Below are 19022 nucleotides of genomic sequence, written 5' to 3'. Positions count from 1 at the left end.
TTTCCAATGTAAACCAGTAGTTTTTGCTCAGTTCCTGGCTGCACTCTCACTCTTTCTCAGATCTCTGAAGATTTCTCAATTCCGTCTACTTTCTTCCACTAGTGACAAAACCACAGATTTCTTTTCTACGTTTCCTTTCACATGTGCATCTTCTTCCCCATTTCCAAATCCACGATTATAGGGTATCTTAATGCAACTCTCTTCTTTTTTCTTTATTTTTGTTTTTCATTGTGGTTAAATATATATAACAAAATTTACCATTTTAGCCATTTTCAAGTGTGCTAAGTATATTCTATGGCACTACGTATAGTCACACTGTTACGCAACCATCACCACCACCATCTCCGTAACTTTTCTCACCTTCCCAAACTGAAACTCTGGATCCATTAAATAATAACAACCTCTTTTTTTTAACTTCTTCCAGTTTTTTCAATTACAGTTCATCCAAGATTTAATTGCCTGTCCCTTTTCAAATAACTAATATTGTTCTTTATTATTTATCAGATCAAAAACAATAGTTATTCTTTGAATGCAGTTGAAAAAATGTTGCTGACGGCAGTACAGTAATGCTGATACTGTAAGAATCCTTTAAGTCAGACATACTTCTAAAAAACAACAATTCTGGATTAGGATATTTTAAAAAAATCTGTGGCCAAGTTTCCAATAATAGAAATATAAAGTTCCAAAAGTTCCAAAATTCCAACACTGATACTATTACAAGTGCTGCTATTTCCAGAAAAACAACGAAATTGAGTATCCTGTACTTCCAATTAAATGGAAAATATACTTCTAAATAAGAACTGATAAACCTGTAGTAAACCTAAATAATTAATTTCATTATATTTTAGAATTGTAAACTATTGCTATATGCTGTTTTTAAAGCACAAAAATTCAATCCCACTACTAATCTCTTGTTTTTATTAAACAGTCCCATTTCATAAATTTGTCCAATGCTGGTTCAATCGACTGTTTTTCCTTTTTGTATGCTTTTAATAATGTTACTCCTATAAAAATAGAGACCATATATATCAAATCATTTTGTATGTACACCACCTAGAAGAATGCAATGTACATATTAGTAAAGTTTCTATGTGACAATAATGACAGTGATGTAAAAAACCCTAACAAAAGGAGAAAAATTATAAACTCATTTGGTTATTTCAAAGAAGCCTCAAACAAGCATTTACATTAAATGAGTGTTCTTTCATTGCAAGGAAGGAAGGCATTTAGGCAAAAGGGAAAACAAAAAAAGGAAGAGAGAATTAAAAAAAGAAAGGATGAAAGAAAAAAATAAAGTATTCCAATGGATAATTCATTGTTTCTAATTCCTTACTGGGTCAATTCAGGAAACAATGTAAATACAGCTTATCAAATGCTCAGAGGACGCATAAGGAAAACTATGACTGCTAAAAGCAATCAGAAATCAAACTAAACACAATTAGATAAGCTATTATGAGCAATTAATTAAACTGCACTCAGATATAAACATGGAGTCCTTTAAAAAAGTTTTTCCTTCCGGCTAACAATGTTTCTGAACACTAGATGGCAATGAACTAAAGGTTTAAATGAAAGTAACAAACATGATACCTGACTTATTTACTATAGGTAGAAAAAGAAGATATAACTATTTCACTTCAAAACAGTTATCAATTTTTGATAGATCTCTTACCTGGGAAGAGGTCTGTACACCTCATAAATATCTCCCAATAGATTAGTCCAAGTGCATACATGTCTACTTGTTTCAAAGCTGATTCACAGTCCCTCAGGTTCACCGCTCCCTCTAGAACTTCAGGTGCCATATATCTGATTGTGCCAACCTGATCAATTAAAAGTGATAAATTTCAGTAATATAATGTATCATATTCTGAAGGGCATACATTAGACGGAATTTATACATAAATTTCATGTCAACAGTATGCCAATGATTAGTTATTTGACCCTAAGAATGTCCCTGAAACTTTCTATACCTGATTTTTTTATCTATAAAATGCCTTTCTTAAGTATTTAAACTGTGGTAAGTCCATCCTACTGAATAGAATCAATCAAAAGAATGAGCTAGATCTTCCTATGTATATCAATGCAAAAAACCTATAAGACAGTGGGAAAACTGTAAATCAATTTGTACAACATTTAACATTTTAAAAATTAACACAAAAATATATATGTATATATAAACCTGTGTATGTGAATCTACGGAAAAAGGTCAAGAAGGATATGTTCCACATTGTAATAGTGATTATCAGAAGGTGTCTGTCCTATCTCAAACTTGGTAATTTTATTCTTGCTTCAAAAATCAGTTCCTATAAACTTCCTCCTAATGCTTGTCAAAAATGAGTTGAGGGCGGCCGGATGGCTCAGTTGGTTAGAGCACGAGCTCTCAACAACAAGGTTGCTGGTTCAATTCCCGCATGGGATGGTGGGCTGCGCCCCCTGCAATTAAATACTGAAAACGGCAACTGGACTTGGAGCTGAGCTGCGCCCTCCACAACTAGATTGAAGGACACTGACTTGGAGCTGATGGGCCCTGGAAAAACACACTGTTCCCCAATATTCCCCAATTTAAAAAAAAAATGAGTTGGAATGGCAGAAGCTTACATAATGAATTGATATACTTTATGCAATGTCTTGGTATTTCCTAATTTTGTAATTCCTAAGATGTTGTAATTGGTAGCATATAAGGATAATTATCCTGAATAGTTAGTGGTTTCTTTAATGCAATTCATTATATTTGCAAAGTATGCCAGTGCGATACCTTTTGTCTACACTCACCTCACTTATGGCTGCATTATCTTCTTCCCCTGGGCGCACCAGTCTATTTCCAGTCAACCTCATGGACAACCCAAAGTCACTAATAACACAGGTTCCATCATTTTTCACCAGGACATTTCTGCTGTTTAAATCTCGATGGGAAATTGCAGGTTTATAATGATCTGTTTGGATAATTTCAAATATTTATTAATACTGAAATAGCACTATTGGACGTGAAATGAGCATGCAAGTAATAGGGACTACATAAATATAAAAGATAGTGTTATTTTCTGCCCATTAATAATTTATTAACAAAAAGACATAAGAAATCAAAATTTCAACTCAAAATCATCATTATTTTCACTATGTTTTACAATACAGCTCCTGTTGAATGTATACTTAATTAAGCTTTAAACTTCTACTGCAACTAATAGTCAACATGCTGTTGCTTCTAATTTTAACACAATTTTTTTTCTCTCTTCATTTTAGGATAGCAAAAGGAGGCAACAGAAAGGGGAATATTTGGTATAAATAAAAAAAATGTCATGGTATCCAAAACAAGTATCAATAAAAAACAAACATGGTTCCAAAATGTGCATGTGTACGTTACACTCTTCTATGGCTAAACAGCTCAAACCTGTGACTGACTGTCAGTTCTGCCCTAGGTTTAGAAATGTCTAAGCCCACCTCAGTGTTTCAAATCAAACTAGAAATAATCGTACAATGGTCTGGAATAGTATCACTTGACTAAATATTCCATGAAGGTAGATAGAACATGTTTTATCTGAATTTAAAAGGCTTGGCACAGAGTAAATGCTGGCTGACTGAAAGAATGTATCTAATCTAAGCCTCTCATCAAAAATACCACCTATTTTTTTCTTCTCTAGAAGGAAACCTTATATAAATTTATATTAAGACCATAGCTCTCAAAATGAAAAAAAATTTCTAAAATTTAAAATAATTCCCTAGATATACAAAGAAATCCAGCAATCTGAACGAAGTCAAGGTGTTTATTGAGTGTTCACACGAGTATTTATACAGAAATAGATTCAGTGTTTACATGTTTTACTCTCATTAATACTAGACTGCACTGTCACCAACAATGAAACTAAAGACAGAGGATAATGGTTCCTTTGATATTAAAAAAAAAAGCAACAGCACAACTGAAAGAACAAAATAATAGTTACCAAATTTCTTTATGTAAGAGTTGATTTCTTTCTCATTTTCTCACCTTCCCACTTCCTAGCTCCCGTTCTAAAGTTCATACTAACACGGCTTAACTCCACCCCTAAAAGAGCTGCATTTCTTATTCTGGATACACCACCTCCACCACCAGTATACATGGTATAATCTCAAGCTGATATTTATATAAGAAAATTTATAAAGACATTGGAAAATGTTTGTGTACTAACACCAAATCAATACTTAAAAGATCTCACACATTAGGGAAACCAGGTTAATAATGGGGAGAATGTGCAAGGAATCAGACACAGCCAGAGGGGAAAATTAGGTAGTTCTCCTGCCACTATTAAAAAATAATAAAAAGAAATGAAAAGAATAGGAGAGGGAGGGAATAAAGGAGAAAACAAGGGAAAAGAAAAGAGACAAGATAGGATTCATTGCCAATGCAAAGGGTAAAACTACAAACTGTCCTTTTGAGACTTCTTTTCCCTTTAAAGTTCTCAGTATTCATTTTAAACTTTTTTATTTCAGGGTAGGGGGTACAGAGAAAGGAACAGAACATACAATGATTTTTCCCTGGGCAACAGCACTGCACCAGGCGAGTATCTCAGAGGAAAGCTGGACATAATATTAACTACGTTAAAAAAAAAAAAAACCTTAATGAAAAAGAGTCTCTCTGTGGATCTTTAGAGAGAGAGAGAGAAAGAGAGAGCGAAAACAAGCACAAGAGCAAGCAAGGGAGATAGAAGGATATACATAAACTGGTTAATAACAATTTTCTGGTTAGTTTTGAGTGATCTATATATGTTTTTTCTTTGTTAGATTTTTTTTGGTGTGGTAACAAAAATTCATTAGGAAGAAATTCATAGGGAAAACCAATTACAAATAAACAGTTCAATTACAAAATTTCTATGCTACACAGCAAAGTTATATATGAAGACACTGGGAAGAACAGAGTTCTCTGAAAAAAGGTCAGATGACATTTTAAATGTTTTGAAACAGCACAGTATAGTTAGAATATTAAAATAGGTAAAACAGTAAGTTCAAACAGCCACTATACTTATGGAGTTTTTTTGAAATAGCATATATATACTCGTTTAAAAAAAGGTTAACTAGTGAAAATATTAAGTAATGTTTAAGAGTAACATCTGTATATAAATAAAAATCATATTTGATGGCAATTATTCTTTTCAACCAATGTTTAAGTTGAAACCTTGCTGAATTACGCAAGCCTTGACAAGCGGGATTAGCATGACGTTTTAAGTTCTGTGCTAAGCCAGCTCTTTAAAAGAGCTATAATAATATTTAAGAGTAAGGAAACACAGTCCAAATGGTTAATGTGCTAAAGCACTAAAGTGAGTGCATCAAGTTGCTGACATAGGTAATAACTCTGGTCAATTCTACATTCAGGAAAAACAAGATGTCAAGATAAATGAACTGATAAATTATTCAGGAGAAATTATTTATATATGAAGCAGCAGCTAGAAAAGATGATGCGTGCTATTACACAATGGAACAAAGATCTAAGAAATTGATACATTAAAGATTCTCTTCACTACAGAGGTCAGAGAAACTAAAAAGAACAATGTTCTGGACAACAGTTATGACAGGAAAACGCTGTAAGGGATGAAAGCCTGAGAAAGCACAAAGACATTTTCTGGAGTTAGCTTTTCTAACTTAGATTTTCTAAGTTAGCTTTGCTGGAGTTAGCTAACAGCAAAGCTAACTTAGAGGTGACTGTGATCTGAGGTATATTTTGAAACAAAGTGAGAAAGCAAATCTATTAAAGAGATGCTATGAACATCTAGCAAAAATGTACATAAAACCTAAAGAAAACTGCAGTTATGGCAAGGAACATAATCGCGCTGTTCTGAAACACTGGCAAAAACTGATTCCCCACCATGCATTTTTCTCTTCCTACTTAGTAAAAGAACTCAGTATTATTTGAGCTAAAGTCCACCCAGCTAAAACAAAACAAAACAATATTCTCAGCATCCCCTGCAACTAAGTATGGTAGCTAAGAGTGGACTAAATTCTGGGAAACAAAACGTAAGCATAAGACTGGGACTTCTAAAGGCAGAAGGGGGCAAGTGCTCCTTCCTTCCCTTCCTTTTCTCTGTTTATTAGAATGTAGCATAATAAACAATGAGTGGCCCTGAAAATATAAGCCATATATAACACATAATGGAGAAGCAATATAGGAGCCTGGTGCTGCCAAACAAATTTTGACTGTCTCTGTCTAGATTCTTACATGGGAAAGAAAAAACATTTCATTCTTATTGAAGTCTTTATTTTTTGCTCCTGATAGATTTGACCAAACCTAATTCTAGCTAAGAGACACACTGACTTATAAAAAGATACATTTGAGTTTTATACTAAAGTCCAACCTACCTATGGAATAAAGATCCACATGAAATTAAAACTAAAGAAGTGAAAATGCATTGCAGTTCAGGTAAATAAGCAAAAGAAATACAATGAAAATATAACAAAGCCTAGCTAAGAGATTCTTAAACGAATAGAAGAACTTAAAAAGGCCTTAGAAGCCCTAGAATCAAAAGAACACTTTTTAAAGTATGCCCACATGAAGGGGATCACTTCTTAGGTTATAGAAATGTCTACCCACTATGCTATACACCTATAACTAATATAATGTTGAATGTCAACTGTAACTGAAAAAAAAAATTTAAGTAAAGTATGCCCTTAAGAGAAGATTTAATCAAATTCTCAGTGGTATCCACGATCCCTCTAGAGTCTTCAAGTTTTTTCTTATCCTTCCTGTCACATTTCAAATACATTTCTCATGTCAGATCTTTCAAACATCTGGCTAATAATGAATCTGCTATAATATAAAATATACTTTTACTTTGAAGATATGAATAAAAATTCCCTTTGTTAATTTTGTCTCCAGATGAGTGTCATTCATCTTCTACTCATTGTCTCTTACCTCCTCGTGGTAATTCTGTATGAAGATAAGCCAGTCCTCTAGTCACAGAATGAGCCAGACGGCAAGAGCTTACCCAGTCACTTGTATGGAGACTCAGATACTTGCATAGAGATCCCTATATAGAGGAAGTAATATCCAAAAGAAAAAAGAAAAAAAAGGGTGGAATTAATTTATTTGAACATAAGAAGGTAAGTGAGCAGCCTTATAAAGGATTTGTATAGGTTAAGATTCCATGGAGATCTAAAGAATTATGACATTTCAGAATCTCAAAAGAGTTGGTGAGACATTTCTGTGGGTAGAGATGGAAAAAAGAATTTAAACATTATCAATTTTTTATTTTTCCAATATTAAAAATTATGAAGGGCTATTTCATTTTAAATACTTTGATTCATCAAATTAAGACAGAAAAAACATCTTTAGACTCCTTCTTTATACTATTATCTCTTTTTCCCACAAACACAAATTATATTGTTATGTTTTACAAGCAGAAACAGGAGGTTTTGTAAACATATATGTGTCGATGCTACTCAAATTGCTCATCCACAAAGTACTTAGTACCACCCAGGGATTGCTGGGATAAGGAGCTTGCACCAGAATGAATGTTAATCAAAGCACTGCTTCCGTTATCAAGAAAGTCAGTGGGGGGATTAAATGGTTAACTAGTGACTTAGCTGATTCACCTACCAGTGTAAGATCTTTATCTCATTGTAGACCCTTAGGAACTAGTTTGCAAACCAGTAATGTTCCTCTTGAACACCTGATTGACTGCTCATATAAATGTCAGTTTATTTTTTATGAAGAACTTACATTGGGATAATACTCCATCACAAGCAAATACTCCATGCGTCCATCTGCTGTGACTCTCTCATCTCCAACTATGAAGCGAGCAATGTTGTCATGTTCCATCAAAGGCACTCTGTAAATGTTCTTCTCATTGATAAAATTCTGACGGTTTGCAAACGAAAACACTTTTACAGCAACTGGACGCTCATCTAAGGAACCTTTGTATACTGCTCCATATCGACCCCGGCCAATCAGCTGCAAAATTTGTTTTGAAGAAAGCAAGGTTTTAATTTATATCACAACTGAACAATCAAATTTACTAAATAAAGTGTAAGTCTGTATGTGTGTCACAGCTCTCTATTGCTTAAAGTTTAAATTACTCCATTATCAAGGAACTAATAAAATCCACATCTTATATGGCTCAGGAAGCTCCTACTAGACTCAGGCCTCCCACAAATAGCAACTATAAACTCTGAACAAAATTGTAAAAAAAAAAAAATCTAAAAGTAATGGAGAATGAACAAAAAGAGATAAGAGTCTGAGGGGAATCAACACTTAAAAGAAAGGAATGGTACAGGATGAACTACCCATTTTTATAGCTCTTCGCCTGAAAGCAGGCTGAAATCAGCACTGTGCAGTAGAGCTAAAAATGCAGTAGAAAATCCATAATGTTTCTGGCCCCAAGAACCAGAGGGCAGAATTTGGCACAACCAAGATTGCTAGAAAGTGAGGGGAGAATTCCAGAACAGAGAGTCAGAGAGTGGGGAACCCAGTGAATACATGGGACAAATCCCAACTAAACCCGACGAGTTTGCAGTATGTCCAACCAAGACAACTGCATACTAAAACAAACATTGAAAATGAACACACTTCAGAAGAAGCTAAAGAACACAGGGTCTCCACAATATACCACTCACAATATCCATGATACAATAAAAAAAAATGCTCAATACACAAAGAACCAGCAAAATGTAACCTGTTATCTTCATTTTTGGTCTCTGGGATTTCTCTCACTTTTTACTGAAAACAGGTTAGGCACTTACCACCACTTATTTACGGACATTTGTTATATTTCATTCACTATTTCTAGGTTAAAATTTAAGAAACAGATAAACTGCCCTTTAGAAAGGTAACAATACATATTAAATTGGCAATGTTCGGGAGTGTTTATTTTACTCAGTCTAGGATGAAATCCTGTGGTTTTAATTAATTTTTTTAATCTAAGTATATTGGACATCTTATTAGGTATTTATTAGCCACACTTACTTCTTCTGTGAATTGGCAGTTCATCTCTTTTGTCCGTTTTTTATGGATTATTTCTTTTATGTTGATTTATACTAACTCTTTTTCAATTCTTTGTTTCTGTGTTGAAATACTTATTTTGCATTTGGCTTTTAACTTTGTTATATTTTTCCCCCAAATGGAAGGTTTTTAAAATATTTTATATATTTAAATCTACCATAGCTATTATTTAACATTCTCTGGTTTGGAGGTCATAGTTCATTTATCCTACTGATCACAATAAAACTTTCAACATAGGTTCTGAGAAATTACCAAATGAAAATTAAATTCTATGGAATGTATAATAGTTGTATGTACCTATGAAAAATATAATATATTCACACACAAAGAATATTTATTTGGCACCTACTATGAATTCCTTGCCTGGCACATTATTCTCAGCATTTCACATATCTTTATTCCCATACTCTGTTCAAGTCTGTACTCAAAGGTCATTTTCTTTCTAAATATACTTTGTTTAACAACCCCCTTTCCATAACTTTCTTATCTCCTTATCTGTTTTACTTTTCTCCATAGCACTTACTACTACTTGACTTAATATACATTCATTTACCTGTTTGTAGACTCTGTCCCACTAGAATATAAGACTCGAGAGATATCTATATTGTTCGTCTACATTCTCAGTGCCTAGAATAGGCCTTGGCACTAATCTGATACTCAATAAATGCTAGTAGAATAAATGAATGAATGATTTAGTGCGCGAATGAAGACACTGTCTCAGATCATGGGAGCAGAACGAATGGTCCGTAATCTAACAGCAATCTTACCTCCAACAGTTTCAGATTATCTAGGTCAAGAGAGGGCTCTGATGCTGCTGCCTCCATCATGTTCATACTGTGAAGACCTTGTTTACGGTCTCCTATAGGAACAGGCAAAAGAAGTTACTAATGTGTGCTTCTCTTAAAATGAAGATCTTTATTACACATTGTATTATATTACTGTTAAAAAGAAAAGCTACCGAAGGGTAGGTAGCAAGACTTACGCCTGATGTACATAGAAGTAAAACTATTAACTAAACTAGGAATCATCTATGAACAAAGATGAATGATGAATAACATAAAGCTGAATTCTGGCAGATGATTGCAGCAACAGACCTAGTTTAAAACCTTAAGATATATTGCCAAACATTAAAGATGGTTTTATTAAAGTTATTCATAAAGTCAATAAATGAGTTATTCAAGTCAAAAATGATTTCTTAAAATGCTCATCACCCTGAATTTATTAGAACCAACTGAACATTTGGTGATACTGAGGAATTACTGTTCTTTTTTTTTAAGATGTGAAAATGGTTATGGTGGTTATATATTTTGTAAGTCCTTCTATTTCAGAGATAGTACTAAAGCATTTATAAATAAATGAATGTTATCTGTGATTTCTTCAAAATAATCCAGTGGCACGGAAGGGTATAGTGAGTGGGTTATAGATGATACACAGATTTGGTAATCACTGAAGGTAGGTGGTATGTATTTTGTATATGTTTGAAACTTCATAAAAACTAGTGGAAAAAAGTTTGTTAAGACAGAAAGATGGGAGCTACTGTAGCACAGAGATGTTTTTCAGCATGGAGATTTTTTAAAGGAGAAAATAAATTTTGATTAAATGGCATGTTTAAGAAACAACAGGATAAAAAGTGGTATTTTTACCTGTCAGCATCCTGTATCCGAAGCATAAGGCAACTATCAAAACAGCTAATACAGAGACTGATGCCAAAGCAATGATTATTGTCTCATCTCGGTTAAATGAATGAGGTGGACCTAAGAGAAAAACACATTTTAAAATGCAGTTATCCTTAAAAAAAGATGTGGGCTGGTCTGGGCCTGGTGGCTCAGGTGAATGGAGCGCCGTGCTCCTAATGGTGAGGTTGCTGGTTCAATTCCCACACGGGCCAGTGAGCTGCGTCCTCTACAGCTAAGATTGTGAACAACAGCTCTCCCTGGAGCTGGTCTGCCGGAGGTTGGCATGTGCTGCCACAGGCTGCTATGTGCTGCCATGAGTGGCTGGCTGGCGACCGACTGCCTCAGCTGCGGGGAAGTGCAAGTCTCATAATACCAGCATGGGCCAGGGAGCTGTGTCCTACACAACTAGACTGAGAAACAACGGCTTGAACTGGAATGTAGGGGGTGGGGGGCAGGAGTAAGAAAGGGGGGGGAAAGAAGATGTGGTACATATATACGATAGAATATTACTCAGTCATAAAAAAGAATGCAATCTCACCATTTGCGACAACACGGATGGACCTCGAAGGTCTTATGCTAAGTGAAATAAGTCAGACAAAGAAAGGCAAATACCATATAATTTAACTTATATGTGGAGTCTAAAAAGCAAAATAAATGAATAAACAAAACAAACTCATAGATACAGAGAACAAATTGATGGTTGCCAGATGGGAGAGGGCTTGGGGGACTGGATGAAAAATGTGAAGGGATTAAGTACAAATTGGCAGTTACAAAATAGTTATGGGGATGTAAAGTACAGCATAAGGAATATAGTCAATAATACTGTAATAACCATGTATGGTGTCAGTAATAACTATGTATGGTGTCAGGGGGTACTAGATTTACCAGGGGGATCACTTCATAAATTATATAAATGTCTAACCACTATGCTGTATACCTGAAATTAATAAAATATTGTGTGTCAACTGTAATTGAACAAAAATTTTTTAAATATGGTTATCTTTTTTTTCAGTATTTTGTTATATACTGACAGAAAGTCTGTATCACTATATAGTGAAATCAGCAATGTTTTTACATCAAAGGAAATAAACATAATAATAAATTTGTGATAGCAGCAAACAGATTTCATCATACAGATTATCTTATATAGATTTAACACTGAAACACCTGTTAGCTATGCTCCTAATTATTAAAATATCAACATATCATGGAACAGCACAGACAGAACAGTGTGATACAAGTATAAGACAACAATCTTTGGAATCACATTTGGTTTTAAGTCTTAACATCACTCTCTATGGCCTTTAGTAAATTTTTTGACTTTTCTGATCGTCAATGCTCCCATTTATAGAAATAGTACTCTCTACTTCACAAATCTCTGTGAGGCTTAGATGGGAATTTAAGTGCTTAGTACAGTCTTGAGTATATATTATCTATGCAATAAATGGTAGTTATGTTTATCAATACTGATATTACCATTATTGATGAAAAGAGCATGGCTTTGCAGGCAGTTAAATCTGAACTGGACTTATAACTCAGTTCTTCTACTTACTGTATGACCTTCGAAAAATTTCTTCACCTGCCTGAGCCTGTTTATACACTTGCAGAAAGGGAACACACATATCTAAATCACAGGCCTATCATGAGCATGTAATTCGTTTCATGTGTTAGTTCCATTCTATGGATCAAATCATGTCTAAAAAAACAACTTTTAGGATGGATGTCCACAAAGGGAGTATATCCAGAAGACATAAAAGTATGAGAACTCTGAAATGTGATGGGTAGAAAAAACTAGAACTGTGCAGTATGTTAAAGGAGAAAATTTGAGAGCATATGATAGCTGTCTTCATGTGGAAAAATGACTTGAAGCTACAGAATAACAAGATCCAATTAGTGTGTTCACAGACAGTTTTTATTAGCTCAGCATACAGAAGAACTTATGGCTTACAAAAAGTGCTGTCTAAAATGGAATGAGTCACCCTATGAAATAGCTGTTCATCTTTTTTTTAACTATAGGTATTCATGCAGTATTTGGTAATAATGACCAGAGGCTGGGCTTGATAAAGGCTAATATCCTTATTTAATCATCCTTTACACTCAATCAAAATCAAGCATGTTGTATTTTAAGTGTTTCTCACTTTGGACATTATAATTATGTGTTGTTTCAAACTAGAAGCCTCCATGGCAATGTCAGAAGCTTCTATGGCAAAGAGTTCCTCAGATGGACATTCCTGTTCTAAATGAATGTATCTGTCTCATTCAAGTCAAGCACATGAATATTAAAATGTCAAAACAATATTTCTATTGAAGGATCTGTTGAAGCACTGTAATGCTCTTTTAACTTACAGGACATTTAATGGATTTTTATAGACTTTACCATATTGATCATTGTACCTACTTTTAACATATAGAATAAGCTGTAGGAAGAAAGCTGCATATAAAAACTTATTTTGTCATTGACATCACCTCTCACACACTAGGATGGCTAAAATTTCAACACACACATAAATACATACATACATACATACATACATACATACATACATACATACATACATAAATAAATAAATAAATAGTGCTGGTAAGCTGGTAAGGATGTGGAGAAAATAGAACTCTTGTATATTCCTGGTGGGAATGTAAATGGTGCAGCTGCAGTAGTAAACGTTTTGGAAGTTACTCAAAAAGTTAAATATAGAATTACCTAAGACCCAGCAATTCCACTCCTAGGCATATACCCAAAAGAACTGAAACCAAGTGTTCAAACAAAAACTTCTATAGGAATGTTCATGGCATCACTAATCACAATAGCTAAAAGTAGAAACAACATAAGTGTTCATAAACTGACAAATGAATAAACAAAATGTGGTTTATCCATACATTGGATACACTAAAGGTCATATATTCTATGATTCCATTTATATAGGCAAATTCAACGAGACAAATTCAACGAGACAAAAAGCAGATTGGTTACCAGAGGCTGGGTGATGGGAAAATCTGTAGTGATGCTCATTAGGTATGCAGTCTCCTTTTGGGTGATGAAAATGTTTTGGAACTAGATAGAGGTGATGATTGCACAGCACTGTGAATATACAGAATGCCAAGCTTGAACATGGTTAATTCTGTGTTATATAAGGTATACATTTTTCCGTCCTTCTTAAACTAAATATATTGGAGTAAATTTTTTTTCCTATGTGACTGGGGACATAATTTTGAATATCAATCTGTGGTGATACTCTAGGGCATCTGAGAAATTCTCAGACCACTAAGTGTTTTTAAATGATTGCAACTGATTTCCAATGTTTCCACCTTATCGTTTGTCTGCTATCTCTTTGTGATGTTGTCAATGTGCTTGCCTTAATGTTTTTGTTTTTTTTTAATCTAGTCTGGGCTTTAAAAACAGATGGCCTAACTTGTTTTAAGTGAATGTAAAGTGTAAGAAAACAGACTAAAAGATGAAGGGACTTTTCTAAAACATTATGAGTTTTAATACAAAAATTTTGTAGTGTCTATTGTGGCTACTTATAGAAAAGAAATCTCAGTTACAGGCCTGATACTGCGGCAGTCCATGAAATTAGACATTATCAGAAATCCACTGAAATTCACTCCCAAACAGTGTTTGGTGTGAGAAATTGCTCAAGATGTCAAAAACAGATCTGCACTTCCATACTGCAGCTATTGGTGCTTTGCAGGGGGCAGGTGAGGCCTGTCTGGCTGGCCGTTTTTGAAGACACCAGCCTGTGTGCTATCCACGCCAAATGTGTACAATGATGCCAAAAGACATTCAACTAGGATGCCACACATGTGCTTGAGGGAATCCCCTCTGATAGGAAAAACTGCATTCTCCAAAAAAATTCTTTTTCTCTTCTTGTTATTGGTAGTTCTGAATGTCAGACAATTTTTCCTCATATGGTAAAAAGGTACCTACCTAAGTATACGATTGTGAGGGGATAAATAGAGAACAGAAATCAGGTATTGACAGTTTTTCCCATTTTTATTTGTATGTGAATTTTTAATATAAATGAGGGAACATAGAGCATTTATGCAAATCAAAATGTTTCAATGAACAAGTTTCAAGAGTTCAGCTTTATAACAATTATAAACAAACCTGTTAAATGTTTCTGAACAATGCCCAAGTCTGGATATTTTACAAACAAGTAAATTTCTTAATGACAGCAATTAAGTGGTATTTCTAGAATTTTTATCATAGAGTGAATTCTGTCCATTCACTGTACTGCTCTTGAGTTTTCCTGTATGCAAGTACGTTTTTAATGTTTGTTTCCTGTGCTACTCCTATAACTTTGCTATTAAAATACATTAAACTATTTTTTAAAGAAGTGGTTATACTAGGTGACTTTTAAAGTCCTTCTAATTTCCAAAATTCTGAGTGAGTCTTCTAATGTTTACTGAAGGCTCAGCATTCTCTTTGCTTTTATTATCAAATTTACAAAGAAATGGCAACATATTTACATAAAATATTCATTAATCCAAAATCTGAAATAGAAATGATTAATTCATTTAATAGGGAGGATGAAAAAAGTATTAAATATATTTTTTTAAACATGTTAGGAACCATGCTAATAGTTAAATATCTCAAATGGAAAACTTTCTAGGATGTCACATGGTCTAAAAATAAGAAATCCCTGAAAAACTGCCAGGAAAAATATTTCAGCATGTGTACTCACATATGTGTACAATAAGAGACCTTTAACAGAATACTCCTTTTGTTTGTTTGTTTTTAATCCTTTTTTATTTTTATATATTTATGCTATACCTGAAATTGTCCTGTTCCCCTAGCCCTAATAAACCCTCTTCTTCCTCCCTATTAGCTTTCTCAGTTCAATACTCAGCCAAATGTAAACACTGCTATGTATGCCTGCGTGCAGTGGCTAGGATTGTACAAGCAAGTGCTTCCTGAATGCAGAACAGACAGGGAACCCCTGTCTGCCTCATTGGAGCCTGGGATGTTTCTGTTTACAAAGCCTGGAGCCAGGCAGGGGCCACTACTGGAGGCGTGCTGTCTGCTTCCTTGCTACACTCAGCCTTTGTCTGGGTCTGTGTCAAAGAAAGAACAACATTGTTGCATGTGCAGCAAGCAACAAAGGAAATCTTAAATATAACATGCTGGTGGTTATGTTGGCTCCTAAATCTTTTACAACTCTGTATGAAAAGGCAAATTTAGGGATTAGGTTGTTTTTAACATTTTTTTAAAGCAATGTACTTTTCATAAAAGCAGAGAAAAGCATATAAAATCAAAACAGTTAATGTGATCAATCAGTTAAATTAATTCCTTAGCAAAATAATTCAGATCACTAAACATCATTTCTGTAATGATACATTAGGCAGCTCAATGTCTTAAACAAATGTTTTTTATAAGGAATAAACAATGTTGGTTTAATATGTTTAGAATGGCAACTATACAGTAATCATAATCAGATTAATGTTTATGTTTAATGTCCTAAAAACCAGTTGAGAGGAGGCAGATTTCTTGATTTTTTTTTCCAAGTTGGTATTTGACACTGACTATTTAAGACTATTTTAAATTTAACTTGCCTTAATCATTGTGAATAGACTTAGTTTGTAAGAAACAAACACGACAAATAACAATAAACGAAAACAATCCACACTTTGCTGAGTCCAGGCATTTTATGGCTAAATTATAAAAGGAATAGTGGAAAACTAAGGGAGAGAGAAAGAAAAACAATCTGAATTAAACAAACAAACAAAAAGGTTTGAAAAGAAAAATAGGAGACAGCCAATGCCTATCTTTCTTAACTTATTTCTTTAATTAAAGAATAAATTAAAACAGTTAATTACATTTCATTGGAATAAAGTCATTAAATAAGTGAAAAAATAGCATTTAAGTAAATAGATTAAAAATTTTTAATAAATGCAAGAAAAAAGAAGATAAAGATTAATCTGAAGACTTGCTACGTTTTTTAAAACATCCATTAAAAGTATAATAAAAACATCGTTAAATATGTTCTCAAAATGTTTTTGGTATAATTCTACCAAGCATTAATTGCCTCTATTCTGATCAGAATTTATTTTTTAGCTTTATACATAGACTAAACCAAAAGGTATTATTACTCCATGTAACAGTTTTAAAAATAATCACTTAATACTTCTTAGAAAGCTCGAATCAAGATCCCAAAAGCCTAATTGAGTAAGAAAAATGAATTTGGGCCTAAAATAACATTAGAAAAATGGAAATCTAATCACTTCAATATTCGTTATTTAAAACAAAACCACATAAAAATTCTCACAATACAGAATCAAACCTAAGAATCAAATCACTCAGAGATCCCTACTCAATTTTCCTAACTGGTCTACAAATGATACTTCTAAATTCACAATACACACCTTGTTCTAGGAAAATGACCATGAAATAATTTAACTATAAAAATGGAAGTTATTTATCTTCCAGCGTTTTGTGCCTTGTTTCTTTGTTTAATAATATGTTTTGAAGATTTAACCATGCTGTTGTGTACAGATGAAATTCATTCAGGGTTGCTTTTCTGAATAACAAAGTTATTTTCCCCTGTAATGAGTCTAGGACTTATTATAACGATAATTAAAAGATCACTGTAGAGTAATCCCTATGAAGCATCACAGAAACATTCCTGAAAGGTATACATTTGGTTTTTCAGTTCCATTTAGTACTTTTAAAATATCCAGTTTTGTTGGAAAGAGAAAAATATTAAACAAAGCAGACAAATGAAAAGGCTGCACATCCTCTTGCTGTTTCTAATTTTTTGGCAGCAGAGGCAGTAGTAGCTAGCAACCAAGAAAGCCAGAGTTAATCAAAGATGCACTCTCGGGTAGGAACAGAGCAGAAAGAAAAGCGTGGAGATTGAGAGGATAGAGGGAAATATGCGTACTAAACAGGGCTTTATGAAATTAGCACTTTCAGAAACCATCCTTAACACTGCAGGTATTCCCCCACTCTCTGAAAGTTCACTTTATGCCACTCCATTTTTACAAAAGATCTACATGAGTACCTGTTTTCGCTAACCAAAGAAATCTGAAGAGGATTTTCACTTTTACAAAAAAAGGAGGAAAGCAAAAATAGCATTCAATGTTTCTTTTGCAGTGAGCCATCAGAGAGGCAGCTAGCAACCCGAGCACTGCCAAGCTTTTGCTGCAGGAACTACACTCAGTATCTTAGTATCAAGCTGCCATAGCTTTGAACTGTGACTGTGAACATCTGTGCTTTTTATCTCGATTTATTTTGTGCATTTGTTAGCAGCAAGATGCGTCCTCAGGTAATTGCCTCTTTCCTTTACACCATTTTGGCTTACAAAATAATTTCATAGGAATGCTCTGCTTCGGATAGCAGAGGAAACCTGTATCTGCAACCACTGGAATCCTTGAGATTCATCTCTTCAAGAATTCCCAGGCTGTTCCTTTATCCCCTGACCTCAAAGTACCTACTGTGCCTTATTTGACAATTCTTTAAGAGGGACCTTCTAAATATGCACATCTGGTCTTCCACGAAAGGGGAGTAAAATGAATAGTGTCTCCATCAGATCAGCATTGATTATTCTCACCCAAACTGTCCATAAATATTCGCCCAGTTCCTACAAATTCCACTCCTTAGACAGTGAGAGTAGAGAGGTAAGTTGACAGAAAACCTGGGGCAGTGATGAGGCCATCGGAGTTTAGAACAACTGGTGCTAGTACTGTATCATTTTCCAACACAGGCACTTTTTCCCATCTCCTTAGCTTTGCTTTCCCCAAGCTCTCTCTTGTTATATTTTCTTCTCTTTTATGTTCCTTTCTTTCTTCCTGTACATATTCCTGTCTGAAAACCCATCTTAGAGGCATTCACATGTCATGCTTAGAAGCACTAGTAACATTCTGGGCAATACAGAAAATTCTGTTTAGTCCAACTCTATCATGGTTTTCAAACAAAGACAATAAAAACCTTAGCTATGAATTTTGTGAGGTAAAGGTGAGATAAAAGCAACTTAAGTTTAAACAGTATTTTAGTATTGTATCAAATTGCAAAACAAACCACATTAACCTTTTTAAATGAGTGGTGGTTCAGTAGCTCAATTCTTTGATAGATCCAACTTTTAAAAAATCATCAACTAAAAACTCTGATGTGACAAAAGAAAAATGATTGATCCTTAACAGCCAAGCTATATTAAACAATGTAGAAAATTATATAATGAAAACATTTGTATTAAAAGCTAGCAGAGTGGGAAATAATTTTGATTTATAACATTTGTGGGTACATTTTGGATGTCCATTCTTATACAGCAACTGTTGCTTTAAAAGGAGTGAAGAATTTATAACATACGAAAAATGGACATACAAAAAAAAAGAGTTACTACTAAATATATAGGTGCTAAAAGAAATCTGCCTTTTAAATTTAGAAAGCTTCC

General features: G+C 33.9%; 1 protein-coding gene across 1 annotated transcript in view; it reads right to left on the bottom strand.

Annotated features, from left to right (window-relative positions):
* Positions 1–19022, bottom strand: part of BMPR2 (bone morphogenetic protein receptor type 2) — a 136857-nt gene that overhangs the window by 23774 nt on the left and 94061 nt on the right. The window contains exons 5-10 of the mRNA XM_081051448.1: positions 10603–10713; positions 9727–9818; positions 7682–7912; positions 6875–6989; positions 2770–2930; positions 1670–1817 (exon numbers count right to left, since the gene is read on the bottom strand). Of these exons, the coding sequence (XP_080907574.1) occupies positions 1670–1817; positions 2770–2930; positions 6875–6989; positions 7682–7912; positions 9727–9818; positions 10603–10713 (858 nt within the window). The remainder of the gene's footprint in view (positions 1–1669; positions 1818–2769; positions 2931–6874; positions 6990–7681; positions 7913–9726; positions 9819–10602; positions 10714–19022) is intronic.

Source organism: Rhinolophus hipposideros, assembly GCF_964194185.1.
Source record: "Rhinolophus hipposideros genome assembly, chromosome: 6".
NCBI classification, from domain to species: domain Eukaryota; kingdom Metazoa; phylum Chordata; class Mammalia; order Chiroptera; family Rhinolophidae; genus Rhinolophus; species Rhinolophus hipposideros.
The sequence above is the reverse complement of the archived record's forward strand: the minus strand, read 5'-3'. Positions and strand labels throughout refer to the sequence as shown.